This window comes from Notolabrus celidotus, chromosome 9 (assembly GCF_009762535.1).
Source record: "Notolabrus celidotus isolate fNotCel1 chromosome 9, fNotCel1.pri, whole genome shotgun sequence".
NCBI classification, from domain to species: Eukaryota; Metazoa; Chordata; class Actinopteri; order Labriformes; family Labridae; genus Notolabrus; species Notolabrus celidotus.
In genome coordinates this window covers 38,064,074-38,081,325 of record NC_048280.1, presented here as the reverse complement: position 1 = coordinate 38,081,325, position 17,252 = coordinate 38,064,074, and the positions used below count along the sequence as shown (strand labels likewise).

The following is a 17,252-nucleotide window of genomic DNA, read 5'->3' as shown; positions in this document are numbered from 1 at the left end:
ACACACTGTACAGTGAGTGAATTTCATTTAATTGAATTTCATCTATTAAGCGATTATAGGTTTTGGTGTGAATGCAACCATAGTTTACACACGTTATTACCCTGCATATGCAGTAGCAGGAATAAACTTTGATCCGTCCTGTGTATATGTTTGATATTTTAATTCACAGTGTATTTTGGTATATTTTTTAAGATTGACTATCTCTACGTTGTTATTTTTAATGTCTGAAATTACTGGCTAGGATTGGGTGTTGAACCAAGTGGGTAACTGCACACTGCTGGTGCTGCTTTTTTTCACATGGCAAGTGTTGACAGAACACAGAGGGAGATTTTTTGTCACACGTGGAGGACAAAATCAGCAAATACCGCTTAGTCCCAGGGGGAGTCAAAATCAGCACAGACTAGGAGCTTTAATTCAAAACTTGTCTAGGGAACTCATGAACCATGATGAGAGGTGATTCAGTCTGGGACACAGCTGCATCCAGAGACAACCAAGAAATGTTTGTAAATGTATTTCGTGTTTTTTGGGGGAAGGTTTTTGAGAGAGGATGAAGTTTTCACAGCCTCTCTTTACACATTTACAGCAATGTAAACAATGTTATCATGGCTGGGGCAAATGATTTGGGAAAGGCATAGAATGATGTGTTACTGCTGGGGTTTTTTTGATAGACTGTGCTGCTTCTGTAAATCTGCCTCTGAAACTTTCATAACAATAAACTGAATTCACTTAAAATTTAATAAATGGAGTTATCATGGTTTCCACCTGCTCTTTCTAAGTTTTTGCATTATGCAAAGTTTTCCTCCTTTTTTATAAGCATGGGTTTAAGTTTTTTCAATTGTTTGTTGAATGAGTAAAATCAAGGCAAATGTATGTTAATAGTAGATTTTATAGATAATATGCGTCAGTAAGCCAGTTTAGATAGATAGTGAGGGCATCTCCTGTGCACAGCCCTCTTCAGACCACCCCACAGTCAACTGGATTCAGGTCTGGACTCTGGCTGGGCCATTCCAAAACTTTAATCTTCTTCTGGTGAAGCCATGCTTTTGTTTATTTGGATGTATGCTTTGGTTTGTTGTCGTGTTGAAAGGTGAAATTCCTCTTCATCTTCATCTTTCAAACGGAGGCCTGGAGGTTTTGTGTTAAACTGACTGGTGTTTGGAACTGTTCATACTTCCCTTCACCTTGACTAAGGCCCGGGTTCAAGCTGAAGAAAAACAGGCCCAAAGCATGATGCTGCCCCCACCATGCTTCTCTGTGGGTCTGGTGTTCTTTATGTGATGTGCAGTGTTGTTTTTAAGACAAACATACCTTTTGGAATTATGGCCAAAAAGTTCAACCTTGGTTTCATCAGACCATAAAACATTTGATGCTTTTGGGAGACTTCATGTATGTTTTTGAAACATGTTGCCAGGCTTGGATGTTTTTCTTTATAAGAAAAGTCTTCCACCCTACCCATAGCAGAAACATATGAAGAATAGGAGATATGTTGTCACATGTAGTACACAGCCAGTACTAGTCAGAAATCCCTGCAGCTCCTTTAATGTTGCTGTAGACCTCTTGGAAGCCTCCCTGAACAGTTTTCTTCTGGTCTTTTCATCAGTTTTCATCACACAAAAACTCCAGCCCATCTTGCCATCGCTTCCCACCTCCATTAGCCGACTTGTTGTTCATGTGGGATTTCCCCCCCTCTGATTTTTACATCCCCCCCTCTGGTTGTACAGTTTTTATCTCTGGGGGGGATACGTCTCATTCCCCCATCTGGTAATATTAATTCATTTCCTACCGCCAGCAGATGGTGCCAACCGACCCGCCTCCTGACAAGTGAACAAATAGAAATAGAAACAATATAGTTTAGGCTACGTTTTAAGTTTACTGGCAACGTAATGTGAGATGTCTACTGACATGAAACGGAAACAAAGCATTTCCTCATTTTTTTCATCAAAAATTGAACTGAAAAAGTCAAGATAATGTGAGGGATAACGACATCCAGCTGCCAGCATCTCTGGAGATTCCACAGGTGGAAGATGCAGCTTTACGTTCACCTATGCCTCCGCCCTCCTCTCCCTACTGCCAAAGCTTGGTGGTAGGAGGTTGTGTCGAGCCTCTGATGGATGGAGAGAGGAACGCGCATTGATCCAACTTATATTAACGGGAGGATGGCTAAAACTGTGAAAAAGTTGAATGACAAAATGAGTGTAACGCTGTAACTTGTTTAAGTATCTCTTCAGAACTGTTCAACTTCAACAGGGTTAACTAGAAACTTCATTAAATCACACTTGAGGGCTGTGGGGAAGAAAGACCACGGGACAACTTCTGCTGTGGGTCGTGATGCCTTTAATGACCCTTCATCAACGTAGGACAACAGCACATCGAACTCATGTGACACCTTCACTTCAACTCAAAACCATGTCACCCTGAGCAACCTTAAAGAGGCAGTGCAATATATGAAATATACGTCTTTTGAACTTCACTAAAGAACTCAATGATACAAATAAAATTAGAATTAAATAAGGACAATTTGGTGAGAAATCTCATCTTACACTGGCATGGCACTTGTTAGAATAGTTTAGGGTTGTATGTTCTAAAGTTGTTAATTTAATTCTAAATGTTATAACTAATGTTAGATACTTTAAGTTCATTATTCTAAGATTAATAAAATGATTAATATCATATGAATATAATTTATGTTTTGACATCTGTTGTAATTTTGTGATAACTGATTACTTATGTGAATACATTAACTAATTAAAATACATAATGGCTACATTTTAATGTGTTGGAGAGAGGTTGTTTCAGAAAAAGGAATATGTAGGCTTACCAGAATTCATGACATTTTTTTTTAGATATCCCCCCCCCCCCCCTCTGTTTTTTTCACAAATCGCACCCTGCTTGTTAACATTTGCGCACGCAGTCTTAGTAGATCACCCGCAACACGCCCAGAAATAGCACATGCAAAATTATTATTTGCACACGCAAATTAGCGCTCGTTTTTTGGGCTGTTAGTAGATCAGGCCCTAAGGTTGAAACAAATAGACCTCGAAGTTCTGTTGACCAAAAATGAAGCAAAAAAACACCATCTGAAAATTTCTGGTTAAAAGACCTAATGTCCTTCCTCTATTTAGAGAAAATAAAGTATAATACTAGAGGTTGTTTAGATAATTGTAAAAAGGCCTGGGGTCCTGCTATCATTTGTAAATTCTATTTCCTCTCTTGAAGACTAATGTAATATATTTTTCAAAGGGCAAGTTGTAAAAAATCATTTCAAGATTTCTTTGTTAGAAATAATTAGAATTTTATTCAATTTAATTTTTATTCTTATTTTATTTTATTTTTTGTTTACATATATATATACACACACACACATACACACACACACATATATATATATATATATTTTTTTTTTTTTTTCATGTACCATATCTTCTTTCTAATTCATTTGTCCTTCCTGTTTTCTTATTTAAGACAACTTATTTTATTTTACTTATTTAAATTTATTCTTGATTGTACTTATGTCTGGATTGCTGCAACAACTGAATTGTCCTGTCATTGTACGATGTGTTCTTGTTTGTCTGTTAAAATATAAACTGGGTAACATGCATTTTTTGATTGATGTATACAGCAGAAAAACCTAATAAAAATACATATAAAGAAAAAATGAAACCAAAACGTTTATCACTCAATATGCACAGTCAGTATTGCAAGAGCACTGGGATAATGTGGACACAGGGAGGCACCTATAACATTCAAAAAGAAGTCGGTGACAGAAGGATGGAGGGAGGGAATCGAAAGGGAAGAAAGTGTCATCACTCACATGAGAAGAGGTCACACAGGTCTCAACCACACGTTACACAGAATATAGGCAAACACCCAACAGGTAAATGTGCACATTGTAATCAACCTGAAACAGTTGAACATGTTTTGCTTGATTGCATCGGATGTAGTAACATGAGGAATTACTTTTGTCAATGTTTAAAGAGGTCAAAGCATAATCACCTTTTATTAGCAGGGTTTTTAGGGAAAGCAGCAAGTAAAATCTACAACGGGATACTTAAGTTTAGAAGTGATTGTGGTTAAGTTAAAATATTTTTGTTGTATTTGTTGTTTACTTTACTTTACTTTAGTTTGGTTTAATTTACTTTACTTTAGTTTGGTTTAATTTAGTTTAGTTTAGTTTGGTTTAGTTTGGTTTAGTTTAGTTTGGTTTGGTTTGGTTTAGTTTAGTTTAGTTTAGTTTGGTTTGGTTTAGTTTAGTTAGTTTGGTTTAGTGTGGTGTGGTGTGGTTTAGTTCAGTTTAGTTTAGTTTGGTTGAGTTTAGTTCAGTTTAGTTTAGTTTGGTTTAGTTTAGTATAGTATAGTTAAGTTTGGTTTGGTTTAGTTTAGTTAGCTTGGTGTGGTGTGGTGTGGTGTGGTTTAGTTTAGTTTGGTTTGGTTTAGTTTAGTTTAGTTTAGTTTGGTTTGGTTTGGTTTAGTTTGGTGTGGTTTGGTTTGGTTTGGTTTAGTTTAGTTTAGTTTGGTTTGGTTTGGTTGAGTTTAGTTTAGTTTAGTTTGGTTTGATTTGGTTTAGATTAGTATAGTTTAGTTAGGTTTGGTTTAGTTTAGTTTAGTTTAGTTTAGTTTAGTTTAGTTTGTTTGGTTTAGTTTAGTTTAGTTTAGTTTAGTTTGTTTGGTTTAGTTTAATTTAGTTTGGTTTGGTATAGTTTGGTTTGTTTTAGTGTAGTTGGGTTTATTTTGGTTTAGTTTAGTTTAGTTTATATTAGTCTAGTTTAGTTTGGTTTGGTTTGGTTTGGTTTAGTTTAGTTAGGTCTGGTTTGGTTTAGTTTAGTTCAGTTTAGTGAGTTTGGTTTAGTTTAGTTCAGTTGAGTTAGTTTAGTTTAGTTTAGTTTAGTTTAGTTTAGTTTAGTTTAGTTTAGTTTGGTTTAGTTTAGTTTGGTTTGGTTTGGTTTAGCTTGGTTTGGTTTGGTTTGGTTTAGTTAGTTTGGTTTAGTGTGGTGTGGTGTGGTTTATTTTAGTTTATTTTATTTTAGTTTGGTTTGGTTTGGTTTAGTTTAGCTTGGTTTAGTTTAGTTTGGTTTGGTTTAGTTTAGTTTAGTTTGGTGTTGTGGGGTTTGGTTTGGTTAAGTTTAGTGTAGTGTAGTTTAGTTTGGTTTGGTTTGGTTTGGTTTGGTTTAGTTTAGTTTAGTTTAGTTTAGTGTACTTTAGTTTAGTTTAGTTTAGTTTAGTTTGGTTTGGTTTGGTTTAGTTTAGCTAGGTTTGGTTTGGTTTAGTTTGGTTTAGTTTAGTGTAGTGTAGTTTAGTTTAGTTTAGTTTAGTTTAGTTTAGTGTAGTGTAGTTTAGTTTAGTTTGGTTTGGTTTAGTTTAGCTAGGTTTGGTTTGGTTTAGTTTGGTTTAGTTTAGTTTAGTTCAGTTTAGTTAGTTTGGTTTAGTTTAGTTTAGTTTAGTTTGGTTTAGCTAGGTTTGGTTTGGTTTAGTTTGGTTTAGTTCAGTTTAGTTAGTTTGGTTTAGTTTAGTTTAGTTTGGTTTGGTTTAGCTAGGTTTGGTTTGGTTTAGTTTGGTTTAGTTCAGTTTATTTAGTTTAGTTTAGTTTAGTTTGGTTTAGTTTAGTTTGGTTTGGTTTAGTTTAGTTAGTTTGGTTTAGTGTGGTGTGGTTTAGTTTAGTCTAGTTTAGTTTAGTTTAGTTTAGTTTGGTTTGGTTTGGTTTGGTTTAGTTTAGTTTAGTTTAGTTAAGTTTGGTTTGCTTTAGTTTAGTTAGTTTGGTGTGGTGTGGTGTGGTTTAGTTTAGTTTAGTTTAGTTTGGTTTGGTTTGGTTTGGTTTAGTTTAGTTTAGTTTAGTTTAGTTTAGTTTAGTTTAGTTTAGTTTGGTTTGGTTTAGTTTAGTTTGGTTTGGTTTGGTTTGGTTTGGTTTAGTTTAGTTTAGTTTAGTTTAGTTTAGTTTAGTCTAGTTTAGTTTAGGTTAGGTTAGTTTAGTTTAGTTTAGTTTAGTTTGGTTTGGTTTAGTTTAGTTTAGTTTAGTTTAGTTTAGTTTAGTTTAGTTTAGTTTAGTTTGTTTTGTTTTTGTTTATTTTATTTTATTTTATTTTAGTTTAGTTTGGTTTGATTGGGTTTGGTTTGGTTTGGTTCTGTTTAGTTTAGTTTAGTTTGGTTTAGTTTAATTTAGTTTAGTTTAGTTTAATTATTTTTCTGCCTTTAAATCTCCTGTTCCACACAGTTCAGTTGGCTGCGGTAATGCACCTATAAGCTGGTTTGCCAACTGCCAATAAACTACAAAGAAGAAGAAGAAGAAGAAGAAGAAGAAGAAGATGATGATGATGATGATGTTGGCAGAAGACTATGGTATTGGTAAGTTAGAGTTTGGACCAAATCTTTCTTGGAGTAGTGTTCCTCCATGGGTATTCCCTGCACCTAATGTGGATTCACAGCTTGTGAAACAGAAGCAGGTATGGACTAAACACAGTTTGGATAACATTAGAAATCTAGTTAGTGAATATTTGAACAATACCTACTATAACTACGTATATACCTATTTTCACTGATGGATCCAAAGAGCCAGAGAGTGGACATGTAGGAACTGGTGTGTTTATACCAGAATATAATGTTGTTATATGTAAAATAATCTCTGACAACTTCTCTGTGTTTACAGCAGAACTCACTGCTGTTATATTAGGGATGCAATGGATCAGAAACGATCCGAGGGGATTTATTGGTGGAGTTGTATTTATTATTGTTGGGAATACAAAGACTCCGTATTGGACAGCTCTACTGGGTTCCCGCTCATATACAGTAGGTGTAGAGGGTAACGAGCGAGCTGATGAGGTTCCCAAAAGAGCTTTGAAATGAAATGATGAAAATACCCTGAAAGTTCCCTTTGGAAAAGGAGAGGCCAAATCTCTGATAAGGAGGGCAGTAAGGGATGTGTGGCAGAAAAATTGGGATGAGGATACAAAAGGTAGGCATTTCTATAGTATCCAGAAATCCATTGATGTTACTGATTTTAAAGGGAGGAGTAGGAGAGAGGAGGTGATGATTGCCAGATTAAGATTGGGTCATACAGGATTAAATCGACTCTGTACTTAATGACCAAATGTTTCTCAGTGAACTGTGATGTGTGTGATGTTGAGGAGAATGTGAAACATGTTGTTATAGAGTGTAAAAAGGTTACGCGGTAGAGTATTTGGGCTGGAGCAACGTTGGAGTTTGAAGGGGATTCTGGGGAGGAGTGATGGGAGAATGCTATTGGGCTCTTTTAGTTTATCTGAAAGAAACAGGTTTACATTGTGGGATAAATTATTTTGTTATTTATTGAATTATTTATTTATTTATTATTATTATTATTATTATTATTATTATTATTATTGTTATTATTATTATTATTATTATTATTATTATTATTAATAATAATATTAATATTATTATTATTTTAGTATTTTTATTATTATCATCATTATTTTATATTGTCATTATTAGTAGTAATTTATTTGTATATTTTTATTTTATTTGTTATTATTTTATTAGATTAATATCATTATTTTATATTGTCATTATTAGTAGTAGTTATTTATTTATTTGTTACTATTATATACATAATATGTATATAATAAGTAATAAAGTAATATAACTAAGTAATACATTATATTACTTAGTTGCTTCATTTCTGTTCATTGTTTGTTTTTTTGTTTTCGTGTCTGCATGGTGTAGTGTTACTTGAAGTACTACACTCTGAAGTTACACACTCCAGTGCAGTAGGTGGCGGTATGCACCTTTTTAATTTGGTTGCGATCCGCCATTAAATTGAGATAAGAAGAAGAAGAAGAAGAAATGCAGGTTGTGCACTATGGTTGTGAAGCCCTTCCTTGTTAGTAAACAGAGTGAGGAAACATGGATGTAATCCAAACATCATACTTCACTGTGGTGGATAAAAAGAGCCAGACCAGATTCATCTGCTGCGCGAGGAGGAAGAATGGAGTATTGAATGTTTGGTGAGTGATTGAGTGAGAGTTTGGAAATGTTCAGATAAATGTTAAACAGCTCAGTGCTGCTTTCCTTAGAGGGGAAGAAGAAGAAGAAACCTGCTGGGGTCAGTTCAATTACTGCTTAGTATCGATGCAGTCTGGCTCATTACAGTGCTCTACTTCTACTGAAGTTAAAACGCGGAGTAGGTGTTCTGTTGTTTTTTGCTGCTCTGTCGAAACATGCCCCTCACAGTTCAGCTGTTCCTCGGCAGTTCGTGTCTTTTGATTAACAACGAGAGTACGTGCAGGAATAAGGAATCCCTGTTTTATAGTCTTCTTTTATTAAAGATATCAGAAGGCGTGTCTCTCAATACAATAATATCTATCAAATAAACGGCCGTGATTGTTGTTACACGCATAGGTGGGTAGGGAGGGATGACTGAACGTTAGAACACCCGGTGACATCTGTCCTCTGAACCAATGCTGAACATGTAGAAGTATACTTGTGTAAAGTTTCCTTTATGTCAAATGTATGCCGAATTGGACAGCGGAAGTGACAATGCAATATGTAGTCTTTAATTCATCCTACGATGAACATTAAGCTGGAGAACATAATATTACCTACTTTTCAAATGCAGTTTGGAGTAGGCCTAAGAGTATGGGACGCTGTTTGTAAAGTTGAGCACGGTGAAAATAACAGCAAAAATTCTCCACATTTAGCTCCAAAACGTCATGAAAATGTAGAGTGAATTTTTAAAAGTCTTAAGGTAAAATCACTGTTGAATTCAAATGCTAAATATAAGTCTAAATGCTAAATAGGAATCTAGAAATTAAATATTAATCTAAATGTTAAATATAAATCTAAATGCTAAATATAAATCTAGATATGAAATATAAATCTAAATGTTAAATATAAATCCAAATGCTAAACACAAGTCTTAATGTTAAATATAAATCTAAATCTAAATTTTAAATCTAAATATAAATGTTGAATATAAATCCAAATGTTAAACATAAGTCGAAATGTTAAATACATTTAAATGCTAAATATAAATATAAATGCTAAATATAAATCTAGATATGAAATCTAAATATAAATGTTGAATATAAATCCAAATGTTAAACATAAGTCGAAATGTTAAATACATTTAAATGCTAAATATAAATATAAATGCTAAATATAAATCCAAATGCTGAATATAAGTCTAAATGTTAAATATAAACATAAATGGTGAATTTCAATCTAAATGCTACATATAAATCTAGATATTAAATATAAATCTAAATGTTAAATATGAATCTAAATGCTACATATAAATCTAGATATTAAATATAAATATAAATGTTAAATCTAAATCTAAATGCTACATATAAATCTAGATATTAAATATAAATCTAAATGCAGCGTGTGTAACAGTCTGAAGAGTTGCCCTGTAAACTGGAGACCTTCAGCTGAACGTGCCAGTGTTTGTGGAGTTTACACAGCTGTTGAAACACACAGGGAGTTCCTGGGAATGCAAACAAGGTTAGTTTTTTATTAAGATTTCAAAATAGTTAACAGGGTCGCTGTTTAAACTAAAACACCGGCCGATCTCTGCCACAACTTTTAAATTGCTTTGAAGTCAAATCGCTCTGAGTGGTCAGAAGGACTTGAAAAGAGATATATATGCACAAGTTTATTTACCTGAAGGCTCAATAGATACAGTACAAAAATCGGTCATCCTTTTTCATATGGAGGAGGAAAAAACAGACCTCTGACCTGTGTCCTGCCAAGTCTCCCTGACAGCTCCTCTGATCAGGCTGACTGGAGACTAAACATGATGTCACTGAAACATGGGTGACAGGTACTGAGGAAAGATGTAGTTCTTACCTTGTGAGGAATTTATTTGTTATGAAACCATTTTTATCCATACGTTATTTGCTCTCTTTCCCCTTCACCCCATGTGGTAGTGTTATATCCACTTTTGGACTCTCTCAGCCTCTTCTCAACTACCTGTATGGACGTGTATGGACGTGTATGGACATTTATGGACGTGTATGGACGTGTATGGACATTTATGGACGTGTATGGACGTGTATGGACGTGTATGGACATTTATGGACGTGTATGGACGTGTATGGACATTTATGGACGTGTATGGACGTGTATGGACGTGTATGGACATTTATGGACGTGTATGGACGTGTATGGACGTGTTTGTGTTTTCATGTATTTGTTTTTATCTGCTGCAGTTTGACGGATGCTGCAGATGTTTGGAGCTCCGAGTTCACCACAGACACACTGGACCAATTAGTAAGTTTACCCTGCAGAGCCCCCTCCCTGGTCTCCTCTGGTCCCCTGTGGATCCTCATCCTCTTTTTGTGCAACACTGGTGGTTCTGATTGGCATATTCTGATTACTCTTGTTCTTTTTAGAGACACAAGTTTGCCCTCAAATCTACAGATGATATCCTCCTAAACCTCAGGTGAGACCCCTCTTTGTGAAGCGCCTCAGGAAAACACTTGCACATTTATACTAATCAATCAATCTTTATTTATAAAGCGCCAAATAACAACAAATGTTATCTGAAGACTCTTTCCAAATAGAGCAGGTCTAGACTAGTACTCTATAGGTGCATTTGGACCAAGAGTTCCGAGGCTCTTAGCCCCCAGAACTACTTTCCCCTGAACTAAAAGGTTCCTGTGCCCCCATTGTTGTCTGCATTTCGACCACGGGCTGAAGTCCCGGGTAGATTGTGCAAATCAGGCCAGTGACGTATGGAGAAAAAAAAAAGTAAATGCACTACACCACCAGACCAGTAGAGGGCAGTAAAACAAAGAGGAGTGCCATTCATCACAGATGACACCATAGAAGCAGACAGACAGGCAGGTATCATTATGAGCAACACAACAGTTAGCCTGTTAGCATGAAGAGACTCAGCTGGTCTGTTTTAGATGGTGCTATATTTCATCACAGATGGATTCACTGAATCAACACGTGAGAGGAGATAAGCGCGAGTAGCAAAGACGTTTCAACACGGCTTTAAAATCCTTTTGAACTCAAAAAGCCGTGGCAGAGATGGACCGGTGTTTTGGTTCAAACAGCGACCCTGTTAACTGGAGACTTTCAGCCGGATGCATCCCTCATAAACGTCTTTAGACGATCATTAAATATCTGATGAGGATATTTTGAAATCTTAATGAAAACTAAACTAGTTTGCATTCCCAGGAACTCCCTCTGTGTTTCAACAGCTGTGTAAACTCCACAAACACTGACATGTTCAGCTGAAGGTCTCCAGTTTACAGGGTCACTTTTAAAACCATAACACCGGGAGAGACACATTCACGGTGGGCTGAGAGAAGACTACTGTTACAAGCTGCTAAATCAAGAGAATCACAGCTTCTTCTTTTGAAAAGTACACACACATACAAAAAAGATAGAACAAATCAAAACTAATGAAAGAAAGAGAAATCAAGTGAATCACAGATGTGTGTGATGTTATTGTGGACGGAGGGAGGAATAAAAACACTGAGATTAATCTACCAATCAGACACGTTCAGCATTGCAGGCCCCGCTCCCCGAAAGTCCCGGGACCTTTGAAAAGTACTACCCCCCTAGAAGGGGCTTCTCAGGGGGGAGATTATCTACCCCTGAACTAAATTTAGACCCGGGGTCCACCGGTCAAAACGCACGTAGTTCCGGGGTAAAGTTCCTCTGGTCAAAGAACGCCTTATGTTCTATTATTAACAAAGACCCAACATCAAGACAGGATAAGATCCAGTCCCATCTTACAGACAGGACTGTTAACGATGAATCCATGCTGATTGTCCCTCTCTGGTTCCCTCAGAGTTGCCTGTAGTCGTGGTAAAGTGTCTGTTGTGATTCATGACTCGAGTGCAGATCTCTGCGTGGGTTCTGGTCCAGGTGACCTCAGTGTGACCTTGAACAGTCTGGAGGGTCCTCAGGCCAGGGAGGAGCTGAAGGAGCTGCTGTTCAGGATGGCCGATAGCCTCACGCAGACGGACAGTGAGTGTACGTAAGACTGTAAACCAGAGGATCCTTTAATGGCTGTGAAGTAACATTATCTACTCAGCTAGTTATATCAGCTTTACCTTTTTTTAAATGAATGTTTGTTCAGCATGTGTAACCTCTCTCCACCACCAGTTGTATGGAGTACTCAGACTGCTGTGTGCACAACTTTATCAGACTTTATTTATAAAGTGCTTTCATACAATGACATTGCAACACAAAGTGCTGTACATGAAATCAATTTAAAATAGAATCAATTAAGAAAAAGATGTATATAAAGATAAAAAGACCCCACCCCCCTCAAAACCCTAATCCCAGCCCCAACCCCAAACCCACCCCACAATCCCAAGGTTAAGAACACAATATATGCAACAATAATAATAACAATAATAATGATAATGATTATAATAACAGTGATTACAATAATAATAATAATAATAATAATAATAATAATAATAATAATAATAATAATAAAATAAATGAAAACTAAAAAGAAGTTGCTGAATGAAGTGAGGAAACACTCATAATATCTTAATGAGGAAATACTGGAGGAAAAATAAGATGTTAAAACTCAACACAGGACATTAAACTCACCAAAATAAAATACATTTCTAAGACAATAAAACATTAAAATATTAAACCATTAAAAGACAATTAGATGCTATAATTAAAATAATTAGATAAATAAATGAATAGATAAATACAAATTGACTAAAATTTGAACTAGATAATAATTAAACAACTTTTCAAACTCCTGCCTTCTTGTTCTTGCTGAGAAAATAAGTCCACATGGTCTTGTGTTGGTCGGGGCAGCAGAAAACACATGCTCAGATGGCATTGATGTTGTCAGTCTGCAGACATACTGGCAAGCAGCTTTGAGAGTCTAGGAAATATATTTTGCAATGACTTTCCTCCAGTCTGCTTTGTATCCAATGATGGGGTCATGTCCTGTAAAAAGTTCTCTGTGTCTGTAGTGACAGATGCTGTTATTGCTCCCGCTAAAAAGGACATCATGGAGACCTTGTGCAGCCTCCAACTGAGCATCTCCGCTGGGCACAACGCCTTGATGACAAGGGACTTCCACAAGATCTGTGTTCGGTCCGTCTCTGATCCACTGCGGCCTGACTCCGTGCTCTCTCGTCCATCAACACCCACCAGTTGTGTTTTCAGAACGCAGCACGGAGCAGGACCTCCGGACAGCTGGAGTCATGTGACCAAGGTTTTCCCGTGGTAATCCCTGAATCAAGGATTCTCCTCCTGCTCTCCTCATCCATGTTGTCTTTCTGGTCCTCTGAAAACCTCTGACCTGTTGACTCCAGGCCTGGCTCCGCTCATCATGACTTTGGTTTGTTGTTGTAGTTAAGTGAAATACGATCTGCTGATAACACAGAGTGTTTTATTCTGAAAATTACCCGGATGTTTTCATTTTGTTTTGGTGAAACCTGGCTTCCTGTCCCGCTCCATCTGCTCTGTTGAGGTTGATGCGTCGTGCTCCGGCATCCGGCAGAAATAGAAGTCTTGTGTATCTGATCCGGAGGACTCAGACCTGCAGGATCAAATGTTACGTCCAGAGCAAGAAAATGTAGGTTTTGCTAAAAAAATAATAATACAGTTTTTTGGAGTTATTTGTTTTCCTAGCAATACAAAATAGATAATACATGTGAAAGTGTGAAATAAGGACCTGTGTCATTGAGTAAATAAGAACTTGCTTGTACACACATTTTTTTGTTCAATTATCTATCAGGTAGAGAAAACAATATGTGGTCTTGGGTTATATTCGGTGCCTGACTTCCTGTCCTGCTCTATCTGCTCTGTTGAGATTGATGCGTTGTGCTCTGGCATCTGGGAAAAATAGAAGTCTTGTGTATCTGATCCGGAGGACTCAGACCTGCTGGATCAGAGACGCAGCTGGAACACAACGGAGCGGATCCAGTGGAAGTTAACACATTTTCTAGAATAGAGACCTATCAGATCCGGTGCTGTGACGGATTGGAGATGGACCGGACTTCGATCAAGTACTTTGGCTGTAGCCAGCTGGTTTGCATTGATACATGCTTGAAACACCTTCCTGAATGCTGAATATAACCCAAGACCACACATTGTTTTCTCTACCTGATAGATAATTGAACAAAAAAATGTGTGTACGAGCAAGTTCTTATTTACTCAATGACACAGGTCCTTATTTCACACTTTCACATGTATTATCTATTTTGTATTGCTAGGAAAACAAATAACTTTTTTTAGCAAAACCTACATTTTCTTGCTCTGGACGTAACATTTGATCCTGCAGGTCGGAGTCCTCCGGATCAGATACACAAGACTTCTATTTCTGCCGGATGCCGGAGCACGACGCATCAATCTCAACAGAGCAGATGGAGCGGGACAGGAAGTCAGGTTTCACCAAAACAAAATGAAAACATCCGGTTAATTTTCAGAATAAAACACTCTGTGTTATCACCAGATCGTATTTCACTTAACTACAACAACAAACCAAAGTCATGATGAGCGGAGCCAGGCCTAGAGTCAACAGGTCAGAGGTTTTCAGAGGACCAGAAAGACAACATGGATGAGGAGAGCAGGAGGAGAATCCTTGATTCAGTGATTACCTCGGGGGAAACCTCAGTCACATGACTCCAGCTGTCCGGAGGTCCTGCTCCGTGCCAAAACGCAACTGGTGGGTGTTGACGGACGAGAGAGCACGGAGCAGGACCGCAGCGGATCAGAGACAGACTGGACACGGACCAGACACGGACTGGACACGGATCTGGTGGAAGTCCCTTGTTAGTCCTATGTGCAGCCAGTGAGCTCTGCGAGCTGTCTGCTCTCAGGGGATCTCTTCATGGACTTCTTGTGTAAAGATAACACTGGAGTTTGTCTCCACTTGTACAGCAGCTGATCCTCCACAGAATCTTTCCCCATGCCTCCCGCACTGTTATCACAAGTAAAGTTACGCAGACGATAAAGGTCCAAGTAGAATATTGATCACCACCACATTAATCGCAATGTTCACTTCAGGTAGTTTGTTGATCTAGGAATAATACCGAGGTGTGTCCCTTTACTGACTGTTAATGTTCTGACCTGCAGGTGTGTCCCCATCCATCAGTCCAGTGAAAGCCCCCCAGAGGAGGCCCACAGGTACGTTCTTGAACATATATAAAGGCTGTTTTTCAGTGAGGTTATGGCTCAGTAGTAGTGCCTGTTCAATCTGTTTTAAATGTCTCTGTATGCTTCATATTTACTCTCATTCAAGGACAAGGGGTCTCATTTATAGACGTTGCTTACACACAAACAGGGCCTGAAAATGTAGCTTCGCCACTTTTCCAGATTAGTTTGTGATCTAAAGCCGTAACCCTCCTCATAGTGGAGAAACTTTTCTCTAATGTTTCTGACATTATTGTTCCCTGAACTCCGCCCATCGTTTGTTCATGTTTGATATCCAGTGCTTGTATGCTGTTAGGACACTGTATAACAACGACTCGACAGGCCTGTATGACCTTCTAATCTGGCTCCATCGTACAGATGCAGCTTGTGAATGGTTGATCGTGTTGTCAGTTCTGACAGAGTTGATACTTTCTCCTCAGACTTCGAGCCTCGGCAGCAGAACGGAGCTCCATCAGTGACGCTGAAGAAACGACTTCCAGGAGCTTCACTCATCAACCCAGGAGCTAAAAAGTACACGCGAGTCCGTCCCAACCCTCCGACAGGAACTATTCCTCCTGTGTCAACGTAAACTAAATACTGTTGATGTGTTTTTGCAGGAAGCTGCGAGCGACCGGCGTGGCCTTCGATGATGTAGATGAAGACTGACTCTTCAGACAATCCTCACATCACTGCTGCTAAACCAACAAGGGATGTATTTTCATCTACCAACATGTGATTATGAAATTTAGCATTTTTTCAAACAGGCTGTATGATATAAAAACTTTTATTCCTAGATATCTGTCACGATGAAACCCTGAAAACTGATTTTAAATGTATTTTAGTAGGATTGGGATGAAGCTATTACTCTTTATTTTTCTCTCTTGGTTAATAACATTAATACATGTTATTTAAAGGCGCCTCTCAGGGCAGAGTCTAAATAAGAACAATATAAAAATGAGGTGTACTTTTTACGTGTTTATGAAATGATAAAGCTGGATAAATGAGCATCTGTTATTGCATTTTAAATTAACTTAATGTTGTTTTACTACTTTTACTACTTCAAGCTACTTTGTTGCTTGTTCCTAATTCCACCACCTATTAGTGGAGGAACATCTTGAAGGGCCTATTACTGTCCTAATATCTGTTTGACTTGCTAATGAAGGTTTGGTGCCAAAGAGTGATGAAGATTCTTTTAAAGGTGCACATGGAAATAAAGGCGTTTTAAAGAATGAGCCTTGGACCTTTTCTTGTTATTCTGTGACTGTTGGCTATGAGGCTCGAACCCTGCCTCTTTACCTCACACTAAGTTAGGATGAGTTCAGCATTACCAATAGGCTTCAAAACAGCACTCAGAAACAGACGGGTGACATCACAGAGACTACGTCCATTATTTATACAGTCTGTGGCTGTGCCTCCATCAGACAAAGCAGGCTTTTAGTGTGCTTGGGTTCTCATTGATTCATTTGTATTATGTGCAGAAGCTGCAGGTTCCTGTTTCAGGGTCTGAGTGGGATGGAGCCAACTGCATTTCCAGCCAGACCTCAGAAGATATTTCAAGCCATATTTCAGTACAAATCAAAAGTTTGGACGCCTTCTCATTCAATGATTTTTCTTTATTTTCTTCTTCACAGTAGATTTATTTTGAGGACGTATTAACTATGAAGGAACACAGCTGAAAGTATGTAGTGAACAAAAAGTGTTGGATAAAGCAGAATTGGCACCAAATCCACCCTTTCAAAAACAAGCAACCTCTCCATCCTCATTGACAACTCCTCCGTCTCCCCCTCCCCCACGTTAAGAGTCTGGGTGTCATCCTCGACAGTTCACTGTCATTCCAGTCCAACATCAATAATGTCCCTCGGTCAGCATAATTCCATCTCAGTATCTCTCGCCTGCGTCCGTCTCTCACCTCCCGCCTAGATTACTGCAACTCCCTTCTTTTTGGTTTACCTGACAAATCCATCCATAAACTTCAACTGGTTCAAAATCCTGCTACCCACATCTTCACCAGACCCCCCTCCAGCAGCCACATCACACCTGTCCTGCAGCAGCTCCACTGGCTTCCCATCAAATACCGCATCATCTTTAAGATTCTGTTTCTCACTTTCAAGGCCATCAACAACCGAGCTCCTCAGGACCTTATTAAGCTCCTCCAT

General features: G+C 37.7%; 1 protein-coding gene across 2 annotated transcripts; it reads left to right on the top strand.

The window, feature by feature from the left end:
* Nucleotides 1-7,781: 7,781 nt before the first annotated feature.
* Nucleotides 7,782-16,328, top strand: paxx (PAXX non-homologous end joining factor). Of its 2 annotated transcripts, none has more exons than XM_034693002.1 (7): nucleotides 7,782-7,973; nucleotides 10,179-10,239; nucleotides 10,362-10,411; nucleotides 11,774-11,952; nucleotides 15,040-15,090; nucleotides 15,537-15,627; nucleotides 15,714-16,328. In XM_034693002.1, exons 1-7 carry the CDS (start codon nucleotides 7,873-7,875, stop codon nucleotides 15,760-15,762), a joined length of 582 nt encoding a protein of 193 aa, XP_034548893.1. In that variant the 5' UTR covers nucleotides 7,782-7,872; the 3' UTR covers nucleotides 15,763-16,328. The 2 variants fall into 2 exon arrangements, with proteins under 2 accessions (XP_034548893.1, XP_034548892.1); XM_034693001.1 differs by having other exon boundaries at nucleotides 11,774-11,958.
* The last annotated feature ends 924 nt before the right edge of the window (nucleotides 16,329-17,252 follow it).

What these genes read in the sequence shown, in the direction of transcription:
- paxx (XM_034693001.1), top strand. Translation starts at nt 7,873, where the DNA reads ATGGATGTAATCCAAACATCATACTTCACTGTGGTGGATAAAAAGAGC. An exon ending in GATATCCTCCTAAACCTCAG is followed by an intron (nt 10,412 to 11,773) that starts GTGAGACCCCTC and finishes TGGTTCCCTCAG; the next exon opens with AGTTGCCTGTAGTCGTGGTA. An exon ending in CACGCAGACGGACAGTGAGT is followed by an intron (nt 11,959 to 15,039) that starts GTACGTAAGACT and finishes TCTGACCTGCAG; the next exon opens with GTGTGTCCCCATCCATCAGT.